The sequence below is a fragment of the Lichenostomus cassidix genome, chromosome 2, assembly GCF_008360975.1.
Source record: "Lichenostomus cassidix isolate B80296 chromosome 2, HeHo_3.0, whole genome shotgun sequence".
NCBI lineage: Eukaryota > Metazoa > Chordata > Aves > Passeriformes > Meliphagidae > Lichenostomus > Lichenostomus cassidix.
In genome coordinates, this window is record NC_139482.1 from 113,458,228 (window position 1) to 113,477,773 (window position 19,546).

The 19,546-nt window shown below is 40.0% G+C and overlaps 1 protein-coding gene across 1 annotated transcript; it reads right to left on the reverse strand.

Annotated features, from left to right (window-relative positions):
- Nucleotides 1-3,515: 3,515 nt before the first annotated feature.
- On the reverse strand, nucleotides 3,516-14,510 carry LOC146442019 (epidermal retinol dehydrogenase 2-like). The gene is made up of 6 exons (XM_085052878.1): nucleotides 13,811-14,510; nucleotides 10,065-10,196; nucleotides 8,499-8,598; nucleotides 6,399-6,543; nucleotides 5,335-5,457; nucleotides 3,516-4,830 (listed from the first exon to the last, which is right to left on the reverse strand). The coding sequence occupies exons 1-6, from the start codon at nucleotides 14,135-14,137 to the stop codon at nucleotides 4,737-4,739; spliced, it is 921 nt and encodes a 306-aa protein (XP_084909004.1). The 5' UTR covers nucleotides 14,138-14,510; the 3' UTR covers nucleotides 3,516-4,736.
- Nucleotides 14,511-19,546: the final 5,036 nt, after the last annotated feature.

Consider the following 19,546-nt stretch of genomic DNA (forward strand, 5'->3'; position numbering starts at 1 on the left):
GCATAAGTAAGGTGAAAGACAAAGGTAGTGACTGGGAAACAGGGGATTTCCTGACTTCCAGTGCCAAATCCATCCCTCCACAATTGTTCCATTACCTGTGGGAACTGTCAACTAAACATCTCTCCAGTCAGAGGCTTAAAAAATACAAGTTACCCATGGGAAAGACTTAAAACATTGCAGGATTTGGAAATATGTTTTTCACTTTTAGTATATAAAACTAGCCCCATATTAGCTTTGAGTATTCTTAGAGTGTCTTCTGTATAAGATGTTCTTCTAAAATAATAGAGGGTAATCAGACCTTTAGAAGGACTGAGTTTTTCCTGGGAATGTTTTAAAATGTAATGTGGTAATGCAATTCAGGTGATTAAGCAGAACAGGCTATGAGAATTTCTGGGAAAGACGAGGTCTCTCCATGATTTGCTGCAAGTTGCATCTCAGTGTCTCCAAGCTTTTGTTACATGCTTAAGTATATGAATGAAGAATTTGCGCACATATGAGTGTCTTGAGAATGGGTCTTTTTATCCCACATCCATTTTTGGGTTTGTTTTGTGTCCGGAGTAGTTGCTGCTGTGCCCCTGCCCCAGCCGGCCCCGGGAGTACAGCGATGGGTGAGAGTCAGTCTGGGATTTCCTGCCAGAGTAATGGGGGGCGAGGGGCGATTGCTTTTTTCCGGTGGGGTGATTTGGTCTGCCCACGCACGGGGTGGGATCTCTCTGAGGAGAGGTACGGTTACCGTTTGGCTTTTGCCCCTTTTTCCCTTGCCGTTCGGCACTGTGACTGGAGCTTACTGCCTTCTTTCTCAGCTTCTGTGCTGCTTGGAGCCCAGCGGCAGTGCGTGCCGCGCCGGGACACAGGACTGGGAGCAGCCCGTTCCCCGCCCGGGGTCACCTCTGCCCTGCACAGCCCGGACCCAGGGAGCTGCCAGAGCCGGTGAGCTATCCAGGGCAGCGATCCCCTGCCCAGTGCTGCTGTTCTGTGCCGCTGCTTCAGGGCTTCTGGTTACTCTGTGACCCGACACGAGGACACCCCACAGCTTCGGGCACGGCCCGCAGTTTCTGCTACATTTTGCTCGTTACCCCCGGGTGAGCCAGCCCCTGCCGTTCCAGCCGCTGCTCGGGGTTCCTGCTACGGCTCATTTTTTCGCTCTCCAGAGGGGCACAGGGATCGCCTGCCCACGGTGAGTTTGTAAAGAAAGCCTTTTTTCCATCTGCTCTGCGGCTGTGCCCGCCATTACCCTCATGAGGGAGACGCGACTGATCTCGCGCCACAGCGCCCCCTGCAGGCGCGGGGGAAGCATCGCAGCGGCCCTGCCCGGCCGGGAGCCAACAGCGCCTCTGCCGGCAGTGACCGTAACTGCACCGACGGGGAAAGCTGTTACTGAGTTTCCGGTTTTGTTTGTTGTTGTTGCTGCTGGTGTTGGTTTTTTGCCTTGTTATACATATACATACGAGTAAAGAACTGGTATTCCTTTTTTCCACATCTTGCCTGAAAGCCCCCTGAATTTCAACGTTACAATAACGCGGAGGGAAGAGGGTCGTATTTTCCATTCCAAGGGAGGTTCCCACCTTCCTTTGCAGACACCTGTCTAACAAACCAAGACAATGAGAAACTTTAATAATGACTTATGGGGAGCACATTATGAATTTGTGGGAAACACTCATGTCTGAAGTAAAAGAGAAACTAAGAAATGTAGGAGAATATATGTAACGTATCTTCATGTCCATGTAGTGTCTGTCTTCCCTAGAGTTGTATATTTCAGATGCCAGTTTGGCTATGACAGTGTATTGTTTGCCCAGAAAGAAGTGCAGATATTTTGGGTCTGGACCTGGAAGGCTGCTGTATAATGTTCATAGAATCACAGAATATCGTGGGTTGGAAGGGACCCACAGGCATCATCAAAGTCCAGCTCCTGGCCCTCCACAGGACAGCTCCAAGAATCACACCATGATGCCTATGGTGCAGTGTATGATATCTTTTTATCATATATATGACATTCTCTGCTTTCTGCAGATTCTTTAAAATGCTCTTCCTTCAGGAGGAACTTTAACACAGGGCAGGAAATTAACTACACTGAGCCATGCAGTCAGGGGGCTTAATGGGACAGGGTGCTACAATCAGCCTCTCTCTTCTTCATCCCCTGGGTATTAAGGAGGCACAAGGGAGCAATGTACAAACCAAACCAAATGAGCCCTCACTTAGTTGCTCAGGTACTGTCAGAGGAATGGAGTGGCACTGAAATATCCCAGCGGTTACAGAAATTGATGAGAAATCAAACTTTCATATAGATGCTTCTAAGGTTTATTGAAAGATATTAGATTACAAAGTGATCCAGCATCATTCAAATGTTCCTTATCAAAGTGGTTATAATTTGAATATCATTAATGCTTTTCAACAGATATTCAATACTACAATTTCATTTATAAGAAAAATGTGCTCTGAAGAGGGATATTGTACCAATGGGCATAAAACAAGAGCAAGAAATCATATTGTATCTGACATACAGATTATCTCACTATCGGTGCAACAACACAGGTCTCTTCTTCATCAGTTTTGCAGAGAACAAGGAGTGCTGCCAAATGAGAAAAAATGAAGATAAACTGTATTCCAGTCTGATTTGCAGCTTCTGAAGTAACAGAATTTCTCCTGTGAAAAATGTTTGTGTCATGGAGGAAATACAAATAAGATGAAAACCTCAAGGAAGGAAAGGACACATTTCTCAGGAGTTGTTGGTAACTCTCAGATACTTTTTAATTGGCACACTGTATTTCAAAATATGAAGATAATTTTCTATTGAAAAACAGGAGCATCATCCAAATGCATCTTCTGTGCTTTACCAGGAAGGTTTTGGCTTACAATTTTATTTTACTATTACTGGACCTATCACACTTCTGTTCTGTACAAAAAAGAGAAACTACTCCCCCCAAATAACACCACCACCACTAACAACCAACCCCAAACCCTGAAACTACTTTCCTGGAAAAGAACGAGTTATTATTTCTAGGACTGATAAGAAGATCTAACCAATCAGTGTGAGACTTAGAAAGTATAAGCTTTACAAATTCCTTCTTGAGACAAGCAGATTAGCCTGACAAGAAGATAGAGGCAAGAATACCCTTGGCTGAGGTTGCAGCAATGCAGAATAAGGTTTTGCAGGGTTGTTGTGCAGAAGAGGTGTGAAATGTAGTTTAGAAAGTAAGACTATTATTTCCTTTATGTTGTTGTTAATCTACTCATGTCCTGCCTATACAGTTGGTGAATTTACAACTGCAGATGTAGGTGGTAAGGTTTAAAAATTTTACTTAGAGAAGGTGAAAATAAGAAAAGGATCCTGGAAAGTGAGCCCTTACAATGAGCTCCTTGGCTGCAAATATTTCATCCTGAAACCTCAGATTTTAAATGATGGGTAGTTGAACAATGTATTAATGTCACTAGCAGGTGACATGACTTCAAGTGGGAGTCTCATTTCACAAGTAATTTTAAAATGTATTTCTCTCACCTCATGAGTCCTGTTAAATTCTGCAGCACCAGCAATGAAATTATGGATTAAGATATTCAGGCCCACAGTACATTCACATGTACAGTGTCATGTCAATTTGCATTGACTCCTGGAATCATATTTAAAAACAATCATAGATCTATAGCCAAACGGTAACATTCATGCAGAATAAGGAAATCCCAATACTCAACATATTTGCCTGCAATTGAGGAAACCGTGGTTGTCTGCAAGGGCCAATTTAGACTTTGCTTCTGTGTCATTACAGGAAGAAAATAATGTTTCAATTAGTCATCTCCTCGAGAGTTTTAAAAAATATAAATCAATAAAGCCTTGCTTTTCGAAGAGCCAAACTTCAGCTAGAGTTCTCCTTCTGTCAGTTAAAGTTTTCCCTGTAATATCTACAGATACCTGAAAGAATTTATTGAATGCATGCATACTCTGGAAACACTGGGGTTTCAACAGTGTGCACTCTTAAAAGGATTTGTTGCTGGGAGCCTGTAAGTATGGGTTTAGTTTAGTACAATTGAAATATGATGGCAAGTGTGGGCAGTAGACAGTTGTTAAATGTTCTCTGTAATTCCTCAGAGTTTTATAAACTAGGTTTGTAGATTCTCTATTCTGCTCTACAGTTAATTAATTTATTTTTAAATTAAGCCAATTATGAACATTTTATGTTAGCATTTTCTGAAAACTTACATTAAGTACAAGCACATATTTTGTGTAACTAACCTCTGAACTTCTGTTGTTGGGGAGTTTTTTTGTTCTTTAAGATCTTTAGGTTGTAATTTCATTTAAAGACAGTTCCAGGTCATGGGTGTGAGTTCTCTCCAAATATAAGAGGAGATTTTTCCCTTAATTTTCCTAGAATACATGAGCTATTTTTCCTGTCTTTATTTTGTTTCCCACGATTTGCAACAGTATCTTTTTCCACAGTAAAAACAGGACACCTCATTGAAGTTTCCTTCTGGAAACACTACAGTCCATGTAAAGTTGTTGCTTGGTGGCTTAACATAATACCTATGTAATTTAAAATTTTAGTGCTTTTTCAAAAATTACTCAGAAAATTTCCATAAGTGAAGACAGAAAATACAGTTGTGAAGAATTAAATGGTGTGCTGACCAATGTAAAATGGCATAAAAGAAGTAGATTTTCTGTCAAAGAATATACATGATTAAAAGTGCTTTTTTTACTGAAAATGTTCCATTAGATGGCACTTGAAGTCTTCAGAATACTTTTGGTTTCAATCCTTTTTCTTCTGACCAAAGGCTTTGTCCATGCTCTCAGGGAATTTAACGTAAGACTCGAGGAGTAGTGTCACTATTCTAGGGAGGAAACTGATGAGACAAAAATTGAGTTAGCCTAATATTTTTTTTAAAAAAAGTACCCTATGAATAAAGAAATGACAAATACATGGTGTGAGCTTACTATTTCTAATTTCTGGCAATAACACATTTGGTTCTTTAATGTTATAAATAGGGAAACAAATGACAGACTAAGACATTTTGTGAAAGCCCAGCCTGCAGTGGAGGCAGTGACTGGAAGCAGAAAGTGCTAGACAAGGCATTGCTCCTAGTGTACTGTCTCAGGAAAAATTTTGAATTTTCTGTACCCAACTGTAGATTATTACATTTCTTAGACACAGAAGTGGCCAGAGGAATGTTATTCACCTAGGTTACTAAAAAAATCAAACCCACTGTTTTTTTGAAACTGGATATATCTTACTGGATTGACTGCAGGAATACTAACTAAAGGACTGTTTGGACTAAACTTTCCTGCTGATTTTACAGGCATATAGCAAAGGAAAGAAGGTAATGTCAGAAGACAAGTCACATGCTTACATTTTCACACCATAAATGTATACAGCTGGAGGAAAGATTAGATAAAATTTTTCCTTTTTAATTGCATCCACAATCCTGCAGGCTGCATACTCTGGATCATAAACAGGAAGCAACCAGGGTTTTCTGTAAAACAAGAAAAAATATTTATGAGATTATAAAAGCTTCATTTTTTAGATAAATACACACACATACATAATTAAATGATTGATGCATATCCCCTCATCCCCTGAGGTAGTCTTGATAAGGAATCTCCAAATCTTTTTGTTCCTGCTATCATCAAAATCAATTGAAAACACATTGATTATATTATGTTTTAAGACTTTTTTTGTAAGCTGACTGTGATTGCAGCTTTGGAAACTTCTGAGCTCAGCCATATTTTGTGTTATTCTAGGCATCGTTGCTCCAGCGATTCTTTTCTACAGTAAATGCTGAGGTGACAGCTAAATACACAGGAGGACCAGGCTTGTCAGCAGGCAGGAGAAGGGCTCTGCTCTGCATACATCTGCTGCTGCACAATGAGGGATGGTGGAAGCAGGAGCAGGGCACTGAAAAGCCAAGATCACAGGTACTGCACTCTTGCAATGGCTCATTGAGTGCTTGCAGCCTCTGCCATCACTGCAGCCACAGAGCAGCCAGCAGATAGCATCACCACAGCCATTGTCACTCCCAAGCACAGTATGTGCTAGTTCAGGCAGTGGGGCACAGTTAATAAGGACAGGTCATGGCTACCCTGACAGCCCTAACTGTAATTACACTGCCAAAATCCCTTGGGGCAGAGAACATCAGCAGTGGCCACTCCTCTGACAAATAAGATTCCCTTAGCCCTTAAATAGTGCTGTGAATCCCTAACTGTTCCTTGGCTGGGAGGTTATTACATAGTCTCTGTTATTAACTGTATTCAAGACTTGCATTTCCTTATGTCAAAGACATAGTTGTTTGTGCCAACAAGGAAAAAATACTGAACTGAAAATCAAACCAACCAGCCAGAAGCCAAATAGGATATACCTGGTGAGTGTTGATTATTTTTGACATATGAAATAGTACCAGACCTAAGCTTTACTTACGCGCTTTTGAAACCTTTAGCTAACCGAGTACTGATAAAATAAGGGCAAATGATTGTGGTTTTAATGCCACATTTTCCTCCATGGTAGAGTTCTGAATTTATGGCTTCCATCATTCCAATGATTGCACTCTTAGTTGCAGAATAATCTGAAAAGTGAAGGAAGAAGAAAAATGCAAAATGTCAAAAGCACCACAGTAAAAGCTCAATATAGATTTTAATTGGTTGTAATACTATGTGACTGACAGTATTATTGAGTTCTATCGTTAGCAGTCATGTAATTAGTATTTAAACCATATTAGTGATGCTACCTGAAGATTCTTGGATCTTCTCATGAATGATGAACAATTGCCTAAAGATAAAATGAATCCTTTACAGAGAAGTTTTTTTTGTTTTTTTTCAGTGCACCGTTAAGGGATATAGGAATATGAGCTTATTCAGCATCTTCTGTGCATTTCCGGATACTCAAATACAAACCAGGCATTCTTTCAGTGCAGAATGTCTTCAACTTCTAATATTACAGGTTTCCTTTCAGAAAAGACTATTTCTAATGTTAAAGTAGAGATACCCTTCTTATAAATGCTGCTTCAGCCTATTACTTCTGATTTGCGCTGCAACTACAATACCATTTTGTTTGCCCAGAAAGACTGAATCTTGTCTGATTTTTCTTGTTTGATGAACATATGGAACTCCATTGTTGGAGGTGATCCAAACTTGCCCTCACACAGCCCTGTGCAACCTGATCTAAGCTGGGCCTGTTTAAATGGGGATATGGAGCAAATGACCTTCAGAGATTGCTTCCAACACAAATTATTCTATAATTTTCCAACTGTAAGAAAGTATTTTAATACAGTGCTTCATGTGCGGTTTCCTAGGCTTTTTCAAACCTGTATGAAAGTAATTGTTAGGTACAATAAAATCCAATTTTGCTAAAAGACTGATTTCAGAGACTGGCACCAGAGGCAGTTTGCTATTCTTCAGGAGTTCACCCCCAGTGAATGATGGAATCACACAGCCTAAAAATACATATCTAAGGTGTAAAAGGTTATAATGCATGCATGGGCAGGTCCTCTCCCATAAGCCTTACAGTTACATGATGACAGCTGAACGTGACCCATATTATCAGTACCAAATACAAGCCCTCAATAAGAGGTGGCAAATAAACACTACAGTAATGCCACCAATCAGCAGAAGAAGGAAGAGACACTTATTACACTCAGGTTCGAATTCCCATAGAGTGACCTCAGAGATACAATCAGCATGTAAGAGAGGCTTGAGCAGAGACTGGGCAGCAGAACCAGACTGATGAAATAGGCAGGACTGTAGCAGACTGCTCTCCTGAGAGAAACACCTGAGATTACTGAGCTGTGAAATAGCTTAAAGCAACCTTCATTCAAATTAATTTTATTGAAAATTCTGCCAAAATGCTTTCTGCATTTGAAAACCATTCTCCAACTAAATGTATTGTTCCTGGTAATACCCATGTGTGTGGCAAGCACAGACTCTTTCCTGTGTGATTTTTTTCTCTTCTTCTTACTGTGTTTTATAAAGAAAGATAAAGTTTGGATGTTATTGAAATGTTATTAATGTGTCTGGACACACAGGCAGTTCAAGCCTAGCCAATCAGCTTAGGGGGAGGTTTTGAACTGGCCCAATCCGGGTGATCTTTGAAAGTTTATAAAAGTTGGAATTAATTAATAAAACTAGAACTCTGCCACATTTGGAAGCCTCACTCTTTCTCTCTGCTAGTGGTTCAACAGTGACACATGTGTGGGTCTCAGGTCCCTGAGGATTCATCTGTAGAAAACCTCTCATGAGGAAGAGTTAGACAACCTGTATACAAAGCTCCCTCCCCGTTCTCATGTATTAGCTGTGTTGTCCTTCTTCTGTGGAGTAAAGACTCTGTAAATGAGACTGTAAAATCTGCAGAGAGCTCCCTGTGTCAGTCAGGCAATGTGACACCATCACACTTCAGTACACCACCACCTTTGGCATGCACAGGGTCTTGTCAGTTCAGGCTGCTTAAGCCAAGCATTTATGTGGTCTCTGAGAAAAGTGATTATTTATGTAGATCTAATTTGTAATGGCAGTTAACAATACTGACCTGATGCCCTGTAGCTTCCAATTAATCCAGCTGCACTGGCTGTGCTAACCAGATGCCCACGGTTGCAGGCCACCATGGCTGGAAGAAAGGCCTTGCAAGTCTAAAGGAATAGAAATATATTTATTTGAAAATCCCCTTTATAAACAGGCATGACAAAAATATTGCATTCCGGAATTAGGCTACACAACCTGATTTGCTTTCTGGGCCTTCATTATACATGAAGTCCAACTGACCTTTTATCTCTCTAAGAATTTTTATATGAGAGACAGCATTCCCATGAATGACTGTCCTCTATATCAAGATCCAACAGCATTAAAATAATCTTATTCAAAGCAGCAAAGTTTGTATTTTCTCTGCTTCGTGGTTCCTCACGGTTTGTCTCTTTGAGACTGTTGCCAAATGTTTGATACACAAGAGGGAGCCAGAAGTCAACACATGGAGGGGTGTTCAGCTGTTTGTGAGCCTTGTATATTACAAACTGAACTGGCAATTCCAGCCCTCCAGAACACCACTGTGGGTGATACTAGCTGGGAAAAATGCTGGTGTTTTATGAAGGGGAAGATAAGGAAAAGAGACAAGAGTAGTAATTTCTTTTCAATAGCTGAGAAATCCTGTTCAGCTCCAGAAGTGAGTGCCTAGCACCTCACTGTCCTCCTGCCCTGTGTTTCTTCAGACCTATCAGGAGAAACACCTTTGTGAGTTAATTTTCCTCACGTATTTGGAAGAATGATGCAGTGTGGCTGGGGAATGCTTAGAGAACTTCTCTCAGCAATAATTTCCTATAGAGAACTGTCTTTTAACAAAGGATTTGTAATCCCATATTATTCCCTGATGCAGGCTGTTCACTCAGGCATGTAACCAAAAAGTGTAAGAGGGGGCAATAGTAACACTCTTTCCCATAAAAAACCTCCTAAATTCAACTGAGATACTAAATAACAGCAAATTCTTTCACAGGTAAGAAAACAAAACAAATTCTTACTAGCCAGATTAGTTTTCGATGTCATTTCATTTAATCAGATGGTGACTAGGAATGAAAGCACAGCCTGAAGACTGACACCAACATGTGCAACATAAAACCCATGGAATCATCTAGGCTGGAAAAGACCTTAGAGATCATTGAGTCCACCTCTAAATGTAACACTGCCAAGTCTGCCAGTAAACCATGGCTATGTCTCATTGAATGCTGCAAGTCTGTTAGGCAAAGCCTTCTGATGCCAGCAAACATCAGGAGCAGGGAAGTCATGTGCCATCATATCAGCACTACCTTCAATCACAGCTGCTACAGGTAGAGCATATTTCATGATACAGTTGCACAAACTTTGATTTACCAGAGTGCCCAGGCAGGTTTGTGCTAATCTTACTGAGACATCCTGGGGAGACTGTCAGTGTGCTGTGTCTCTAATTACAGGATAATTATGAAAACATATATTCCCCCAGCTGAGGTCCTTCATATCCCTATTCCAAGCTGAGTTTTTAAGGTAGATGCAACCAAGGTGATTTTCACACCAACATACTTGTCTGTACCCTTTGGTTACTCAGAAGTGAAAAAACCACAAAAAACTTTACCCAGACTTGTGAGAAGAAGTTGGTTCTGAAGGTCTTTTCAAAATCTTCATCTGTAAGCTCACAGAACTTTTTCCCAATCAGTATGCCAGCATTATTGATTAGAATAGTAACATCCCCAACCTCTTTTCTAACCTGAATTAAAAAAAAAAAGAATAAACAGAAAACTTTAGAAGGTAGACTTGCCTCTTGTGCTTCATTTATGAAAATGTTTGGTAATATTTACAATAATTGATATCTCTTCTGTAAACACAAGTATGTAAGAACTTTGCTATTGCATCAGATCAAAGGTCTACATAAGGCCCCCTTGCCCCTGTCTCATGGTGGAAAACAATGACAAAGGGACCCAGGCTCTAAGGTCTCTGGAGTACTTAACTTTTGATGTGCTGCAACTTAGGATCTTTTGAGAGCTATAATATATCTGTGTCATTCTATTTAATATTTCACAGTGATTCTCCACCCTGCCCCATCCCTGAATTTGTCTAATTGCTCCCTGAACTCCAGAATACTTTTAGCTTCTAAAAAAACCTGAGATAGTAATTGACAAAGCTTTAGCAGGCCCTGTGAGCATGCTTTAACTGCAATCAGAATATTTCCAGTTCCCTGTTTTGGTATTGTGAGAACCTGAATTCCTCTGCCAAGGCTGTTCAACTCCTTTTCCCTGTAATTTTTAATTAACTGGGGAAAATTCAGCACAGATAACTAGGGGATACCAATCCCCTGAGTACAAAAGCATCTACCATGAAATAAATAGATAGATAGATAGACAGACAGACAGAATGATCATTAGGTCCACTTGGCTCTTTTCCAAAAGTTTTTGTCCCATGATTTGGAGTTATATCAAAACAGATGGTCAAGATTTACTAATAGTATGAAGAATCAGTCTCACAGATTTCTGTGCTGAATTTGGATTGTTATCTGGGGGTCTCAAAAATTATAGTATGATCACCAAAACATAAAAATCCCACATGTGCTGGAAACAGGTGCTTGGATCTGATGCCCAAACATTTGACGTTCCTTTTGCTCTCTCAGAGAAGCTTAGAGTTCAGTAAAGACTATATTTTAATCATTAACAGCATTTAATTTACCATGGCATCATTTGTCCTGTTTACTCACTACTACAAAATATACTCGAAGCTTGGCTTCCATTTAGAAGAAGTCAAGCTGATAATCCTACATTATGCATTTTTTTAGGTGTCTGTTAATTCTTCTATTAATGTAATTTCTACCAATTTGTGTAAGATAGGTTTGTAATTTGTAACCTCTCAACTGCTCTTTGGCATATTTACTGAGCTTTGTTCCTTGATCCTCTGTTACAACAAAACACATATCCTGCATTTCTAGTCCCTCAAATCCATGTCTGATTTCCGTCAGAATTCCCAAACTGATACTGCCTGTTCCTGGAAATTAGTTGCTGTTCACTTGACCAGTTTACTCTAAAACCTCTTCTTTAGGGACTTCAATGGACTCTTTTGTTTCCTAGAAAGAAAATTTACGTTATGGGAAAATACCTAGGTTTTTCTGCACTGAGTATACCAAATTAAAACACTCAATTGAACTTTCTTGCTATTGCTTTCTCTTCTGTATCCAAGCTCAAGGCATTTCATATTGCCAATCAAAATTTTGCAGGTATTTGCAAGAGTAGAGTAGGCCCATAATAGAAAAACTCTTGATCTAATGTCTGTCTCCACCATGACTGATCAATACATGCAAATACCTATGAATATGTTGGAATTGTTAACAATAATTTGATCTGTTAACATCAATTTTTAAATTGTAAACTGCTCTTTAAGTTTCTGTTGGCAGGTCAGTCTGCACACTTCAGAATAGTGTTTGTTGATGTGGGCACAGCAGATTCTGAAGGCTGGAGTCCAGTACCTGATTTGGTCAATGTGTTTGGAGACAAAAATTACTTGAGGGCACAAAACAAACCTTTTAATACTGAGCTAAAATAAGGGCAAAGAAACTATTTCAAAATGTACAGTATGGATAATGAAGTCCAACAAAGAAATTAACTACATGAGTGTAAATTACTCATTTGGTGCATGTCTTTGCAAGAAAGAGATAGTATTTATGGAAATAGGCATTAAATGCCTATTTAAATTTTTTAAAAGAGATTTAATCTTGGTAGATTGTAGGATAAGTTTTTTTTTTTGTACTTTCCAAAAGAAATTTCAAGAAGCAAATCTGTTTGATTTATGGTACAATTCCAAATTAGGATCGAAAGTCACATATGAAGTACTGCCCACAATTTGCTCAGATAGAATTTTTATCTCACTGCAAAGCGATAACAGATATTAAGATTGCTGAAATTACTGCTTCCAAATTTTTCACAGTTATTATCAATGTCTCACCCAGGTGAGAGGATCACATCACATGTACTGACCAAGCCCCTGGCAAAGATCCTCATCCTTGAGCACTGCACATTGCGTCAGCACAGGACTGAACACTCAGCATCTTGCTCATCTCTGCGGACATACTATTATGGTACAATAAATATATCCTCATTACTACTTCCCAGGTAATTCCAGGATACCACCTGTGGTGCTCAACACCTAGCACCAATGGCCCCAAGTGGAATATTTTTCTGTGCAGTGTTAGTGACCTGTGCCCCACATGATAATTACGAGAATGGGTAAAATAATCCCTTGCTGACTGCAAGTGTGAGAACTGCAGTTCCAAATATTTACAGATCCTGAATCCAACTTACTCGTTAGAAGTACTTTTTCTCAGGGATGTTTATTGAGCAAAAAAAGTGTTTCAAACTTCATAACCTCACTCAGAAAGACTTAATCTGATTTAGTTAAAATTAACTACTCTTTCCACTTACAATTTGTAGAAAGTTAATGTTACATTTGAAGACTATTCTAAAACAATCTATCAACATCCATATGTCATGAAATATTTTAGCTGTTTCCTCTGATGTATGCCTTCAGACACAAAATGCCAAAGATGTGACTTGATAGGCATGAATATATAAGCAAATACATTGAGAATTTAGCAGAAGTTTTCACTTGGATAAAGTGAAAGAGTAGCTATCTGGATTATAAATGAAGTTATATTAGGAAGTATTCTCAAGCAGTTTAAGGAAAAGTAAAAATTAATAATGTTACTTCAGTGTCCAACTTCTGAACTCTGACAATATAATAATAAAAAAAAAAGAATACTTTAAAAACCATATGTCAGAACAGCAGAAGAATTTCAGAAAAAATGGATCTCTTCTCTACCTTATTTTCTACTTGTATTAATCAGAAAATGAACTGAAAATGAATCATCATTTTGACTTGAGACCAACCACATCCAAAATGACATTTCTGAAAACATTACATCCCACATCAACCTTAAAGAACTACAGTTTTCTAAAGAAATAGGCAAAGGAAATAACCTTCCTTTTACAATATTTACTGATTTATTTATTTTCAAATTATTTATTGATATCTAAAAGAAATTTTAAAGTCTGAATAAGCTGATATATGGAAATTAATCTCTGCTGTGTGTTTTACAATACTCTTAATCTAAACTTTATCATCTCACAGTGACGATTGGAAATGGATAAATCTCAACGGAACTGACTAAACCCAGATACTTTGTAGCAACCATAGTTTAAGTTCCATCTGGAAACTACTTGTCAAAAAGAGAGAGGCATTGCCCAATGTGATAACTTCCCTCTAGGGAATAGTCAGATTTCTAAAAAAGCAATAAATTCAATCCAGTATTCTATTAAAAAGAAGCAAGAAGTCAGACCTTACCTTCTCTGCCTGTTCATAGACCTCCTCCCTATTGCTGCAGTCACAATGGTACACAAACACGCAGCTGGCTCCCTTCTGGTGGGCTAATCTGCTTGTTTCTTTGTTGCCTTCATCATCGATGTCCCAGAGAACCAGGGTTACTCCCAAAGGCGCCAGTTTTAAGGCAACCTGCCTTCCGATCCCATTTGCAGAGCCAGTAATAAGTACTATTTCACCAGCAAAAGATTTTTTGCGTAGAGAAAATATAGAGAAGATGCTCTCAATGAGTAAAACAAAAATTTTTTTCATGTATTGCAGTAATTTCTGGATGCCTCTGAAGTTGCACATGATTTTTCAGGTAGAAGCACCACTCTTCTGTTGTGTAAACCCAGAAACACAATACGTTGCAACACTGAGATCTGGATTGTAAAAAAGATGTTGATCTTCAAACAGCAAGTTCTTTCGCAGTGTTCTTCTGTGTGGGTACAAAATACATTATTAAAGACTTGGTTTTTAAAGCTGCCTTTACTAGTAGGATTAAAGCAAATGACTTCCTCTAGACCCTGCAGGCCCGTTTCATCCCGGATGCCTCAGCTTCCATCTCGCTTTGTAATGAGGCTAAGTGACATACATTTTAGGCAGGTATGTTGCGACAGTAGCTGTAGAGCTCTTTGTTTTCACAGCCAGGTGATGCAAGGTGAACAAAAAAATACTGAACACACTGGTGTGATAGCAAGCTTAGGAAGGAAGGTGACCTCCTTCTCAGGAAACTTTGTGACCTGTTTTGGAAGGCAGGCAATCGGAACATTCCCGCAACATGGGTATTTCCCAGTGCCGTCCGACCGAAATCACAGCACGTATTTCCATTTGCCAGCCAGTGACGTGCTGCAGGGAACAGCCTGGCCTGGCAGTTCTGAGCCTTGGTTTTCATCCTGCATTAGGCAGCAGCACTCCCTGTACCGTGCTTGGGACGGGACAGGAGAGGCTTAGGAGAAAAAGTGCCCGCACTGACGCGGCAGATCCGTCCCGCCCCGTCCCCTCCCGTCCCGCCCCGTCCCTGCGGCCCCTTGGTCCATTCCCGGCCCTGCCGCAGTGGTGACATCTCCGTCCCCTACCTGCTCCCGCTCCCCGCACGCTCACCGCCGGCTCCCGACTGCCCCACACCTTCCTGCACGCAGAGACCAGGACTGGCCTGGCTCTGCCCTTCCTGCCCCGAGGGCTTGGTTCCCTGCTGGGGCGGGGGTGGGTGCGGAGGCGGCCCGGGGAGCTGCGGTTGCGGGGCTGGGCAGGCGGCGCTTCCCGGCCGGGCGGCTGCGGGATGCCAGCGGGGCCAGCCGGCTCTGCGGCACAGGGCACCGAGCCTGGGTGGCTTCCCGAGGGCACCTGGTGGGCGGCAGCGCCCGCTGCCACGGCGGGACATCCTGCCGCTGCTGCTGCCGCTGCTGCTGCCACATCCGTGGCTCTCCCACACCCCTTCAGCCCTGCCAGCGGGGAGGCACCGCAGGCTCCATCCCGCCTGGGCAAACACCCGGCCGAGGGCTCGGAGAGAAAGTGTGCTCTTTTCTCTCTCTGCTGCTACTTCGCTGGAGGTACAAAGTTAAAGACTTCTTAGTTTCTATCCTGAATTGTTGTTCTCCAGTTTGGCGGGATGGGAGCAAAAAGGCAGATGCTAATCATAAATGTGCCTCCCTAAAACAGGGAATCTCCCGATTATCAATTTACAACTTTAAAATGGCATTTGTGAGTCCTCAGTTTCCCATTCATGTGTTATCTGACTTATAAACTACATTCCTGCACCACTGTATTTTCAATATTTTTTTTCAAAGTTTGACTAGAAGGCCACACACCTACTTAGGACTGTAAGAATGTGCTTTTCCTATGACATCAGCTTGTCTCCATCACTGTAACATCTTCCACACACTGTTTATGTAAAAATTAATAAAGAGAATATTACTTATTTGCTTTACTTTGCATTTCAAATGTTACACTAATGGTCTTGTTTATTGGCCAATCATAAAAGGAAAGAAATGGAAGGAATTCAGAGTGTGCTCTTATCCACACATCCATATTGCATACACTATTCAGTTTACAGTTTATGAGGATTCATAAGATATTTTTCAGTTGAGCTAAAATAAAACGATAGACAGAATGACAAAATTTGATGTCATTTACTCCCAGGAATATGGTGGAAAAGAGTACACTGTCAGTGTGAATATTTGTAGGGAAAGGAGATCCTTCTATGCACAGTTAACTGTTGAACATTCTATTTAGGTGCCAGCAAAAGGGGAAGCTGAAATACAACCACTGAGGACAAAGGTAGATCTCAAAAGCCTCAATGTGCTGTGGTTGCAAACAAAGTGTCAAACTATGCAAAACAGGTGGGTAACCTAACTCCAAGTGTCCCATGCTGCAATCAGGAATTATGTGGCAAAAGCAGCAGATTACAGTGAGGGGAAGCTGAAATGATTCAGCAATGAATTCCTGGTTATGAAACAAACCAGAGAGGATGCTTGTTTATTATGATGACATTTCAAGGTGAACCACATCAGTGAGGAATGGTGTTGCAACCAGAACTTTGCCAGCTCTAAGTAAACAGTAGCAGCCTGTTTCTAAAGCACGTGCTTATGCAGGTATGAAAATATGTAACTTCCCTGCTCTTTTGCAGAACTGACCAAAGGAGCAGCCAGCTGTCATTGTATAAGTAATGAAAATAACAATGATGATTAAGAATTTATATACCTAAATTAGATGCTTCTGTGTGGTAGTGGAATGTTACAGCTCATTTCTATCTTTAGTTAAAGAGTGGATGTGGGAAGTGACAAGGTCTTTGGGGACACACAGTGATTTAGGAGAGCTTGCATTCTGTTCACTGCCAGCTAGATTTGATGATTCCTGTAGAGAATTGTGTAGCATTTTGAAGTTAAGTATTTGTGTGGCTTTTTGTCTCAGTTTTTTCCCAGTGTTTCAAAACACCGAATTTTGCTGTCAAAGAGAATGGTATTCTCCTGACTGATGTATGCACTGTAAGTAGTCTCTAGCCCCAAATTTATCTTTCTCTTGACTTTGAATTTCTGCCATTCCTCCATTTCCTAAGTGACAGTAAAAACACAAGAATGAAATTCTCCTCATCATTGACTGCACTGAAGAAAAAAACCCAAATAAAACTGCTGCAGGAAGAGAAGCCACAGAAACAGTTCTGTGAGTGGTATTTTTATTATTGATCTTTCAGTAACTCACCTTCACATGTCTGGCACTTTTTTTAATCAGAAAAAATCTATTAAATGTAGGAAACAGGGCAAAAGCACAGATAAATCAATTTAAAATTAAAAGTACATCACTAACAATATCAAGAGCAGGGATAACCACACAACTAAGAATGCCTGAAAATGACAATTCACCAGCATCTTTATTCACCTCTCTGCAATTTGTATACACTCCATGCTATTTGAATTTAAGAAATGTCATAGGAGGCTGTTGTGGTTTAACCCCAGCTAGGAGCCAAGCACCACTCAGCTGCTCACTCACTCCCCACCAGTAGGATCAGGGAGAGAACTGGGAGTGCAATAACTAGAAAACTTGTGAGATAGAGACAGTTTACAGGGAAAACAAAAGCTGCACACACCAGCAAAGTAAAACATGGAATTAATTCACTGCTCCATGGGCAGGCACATGTTCAGCCATTTCCAGGAGAGCAGGGCCCCATCATGTGTAATGGGTACTTGGGAAGACAAACACCATCACTCCAAAGGTCTCTTTCCTCCTTTATCCCCCTATATTATATATTGCACATGATGCATATGGTCTGGAATTTCACCTTGGTCAGTTGAGGTTGCTGTCCTGGCTGTTTCTCCACCCAGCCTGCCATTCACTCCCATCTCCCTTGCCAACATGGCAGTAAGAGAAGCAGAAAAGGTCTTGGCTCTGTGTAAGTCCTGCCAAGCAGTAACAAAACCATCTCTACATTATCAACTCTGTGTTCTGCAGAAATCCAAAACACAGCCCCATACTAGCCACCGTGAGGGAAATTAGGTCTACCCTAGCCAAAACTAGGACAGAGGCATATCAAATGAATTCTATCAAGTCTGTCAAGCATATCTATTACAATAATTCACTATCCTTTTTTTGCGTGCTTAAGAATCAGTCAAACATGTATGCTAAAATCTACCCAGATAGTGAGGGATCTGGCTGAGGTTTTCCCACAGTGTATATACTCTGGCACACTTGCAATTGTCAAGGTGATAGAGATGACAGTATTTCAGTGAGTACATGCTTGTTGTGATACATGAAATTGTCTCAACTGCTATAGGCCATGCATAGTAAATGTAAGTAGAATTTATTTTACTGGCCTTTTGATTGGTAATAAAGATTAGAGTTAGAGAATTACCCCTTGTCCTCAAGCCAGCTGGACCTTTTGAATATTTCTGGTGGATTACACATTGACCAATAGTTTTTGTTAATAAAAATATGAAGATGATAACTTGCAAGGTGCCGAAGTAAATGGTGTTGAAAAGTATCTTCATTGCTGAGCTGCCATAGGTGCAGTTACATATATGTTATTAATTACTAGTAATTATTATATCCCACCACTTTTAATAAATGGTAATTGCGTATTTATCAATATATTAATAAGATATTCGTGTATTATCAGCATGTAAAACTTAAAACTCTACTGCCAAAAAGAAAAGTATGGATTTAGTAGAATGAGATTACTTTATTAAAGTGCTTGATGAATAATTATCTTACTGGCCAGCTGAATGGCTTATGTTTTTCTTTTTAAAATTTAATATAAGCCATTCATACGCTGCAAAGAGATGTGAAAAAATATGCTTTGATAAATTAACATTTTCCAACAAAACCCACATCTGCAGACTCTGACAGCTCTTTAGGTCTCTGCTGACTTTGTGGAAGAATTTTATTTGACAATCAAAATGGTTTGATACCATATCAGCGCTAACAGTTAATGTAGCTGCTCAGATCATACAGCAATTTTCATTCATATATTTGGGGAAGCAAAAAACCCCACAAATATACACAATTCCTCAAAAGGTGAACTATTTAACACTGGTGTAGACTGGTGAGGAAATCAGCTCTCTGTAGGTCACTAGTATTTGTTGAAGTTATTGAATTGATATTATTAAAATAAAATGTCCAGGTTTATAAGTACCCAAAATAGAAGTATATAGTGTCTGTTTACAATAGTGAATTTAGTCTTGTAATTGACTTTTAAGAGTAATCCAGCACAGAATACAAGATGAGAAGTGGGAATCCCTTACTACACAGTATATGCAACACTCCCAGTGTAAATAATTTAAACTGTCCAATTTTAATAATTTTAACTTTCAGAAGGGCAGAAAGAAACTCCAATTATTTCCTAAATATGTCAAAACATGCTTCTGATCCATAGAGGTCAAAGGCATCAGCCTGAAATCTCACCAGATAGCTCTGATTTATGTTAAATGAAATACAAGTAGCAGTTTTATTAATTCATCAGAAGGAAACAAAATCCTCAGCACAAATTTAATTTATCCCTGGTATCTATGCATATTCTTTTTAACAGCTTTGGCCAAAACTCAGGACTACAATGGAGCACCCATGAGGCAATGCACTCTGCAGTGAACCTATTGTCCTATCTCAAGATGAAGTTGAGGAGAGAGATGTAGGAAGTGTCTGTATACTCTATAAATGAAGAAGAAAAGGAGTTCCAGCTCACAAAACTTTGATCTTGTATCCTGAATGAAAATATGAGTTGCTTGCTTT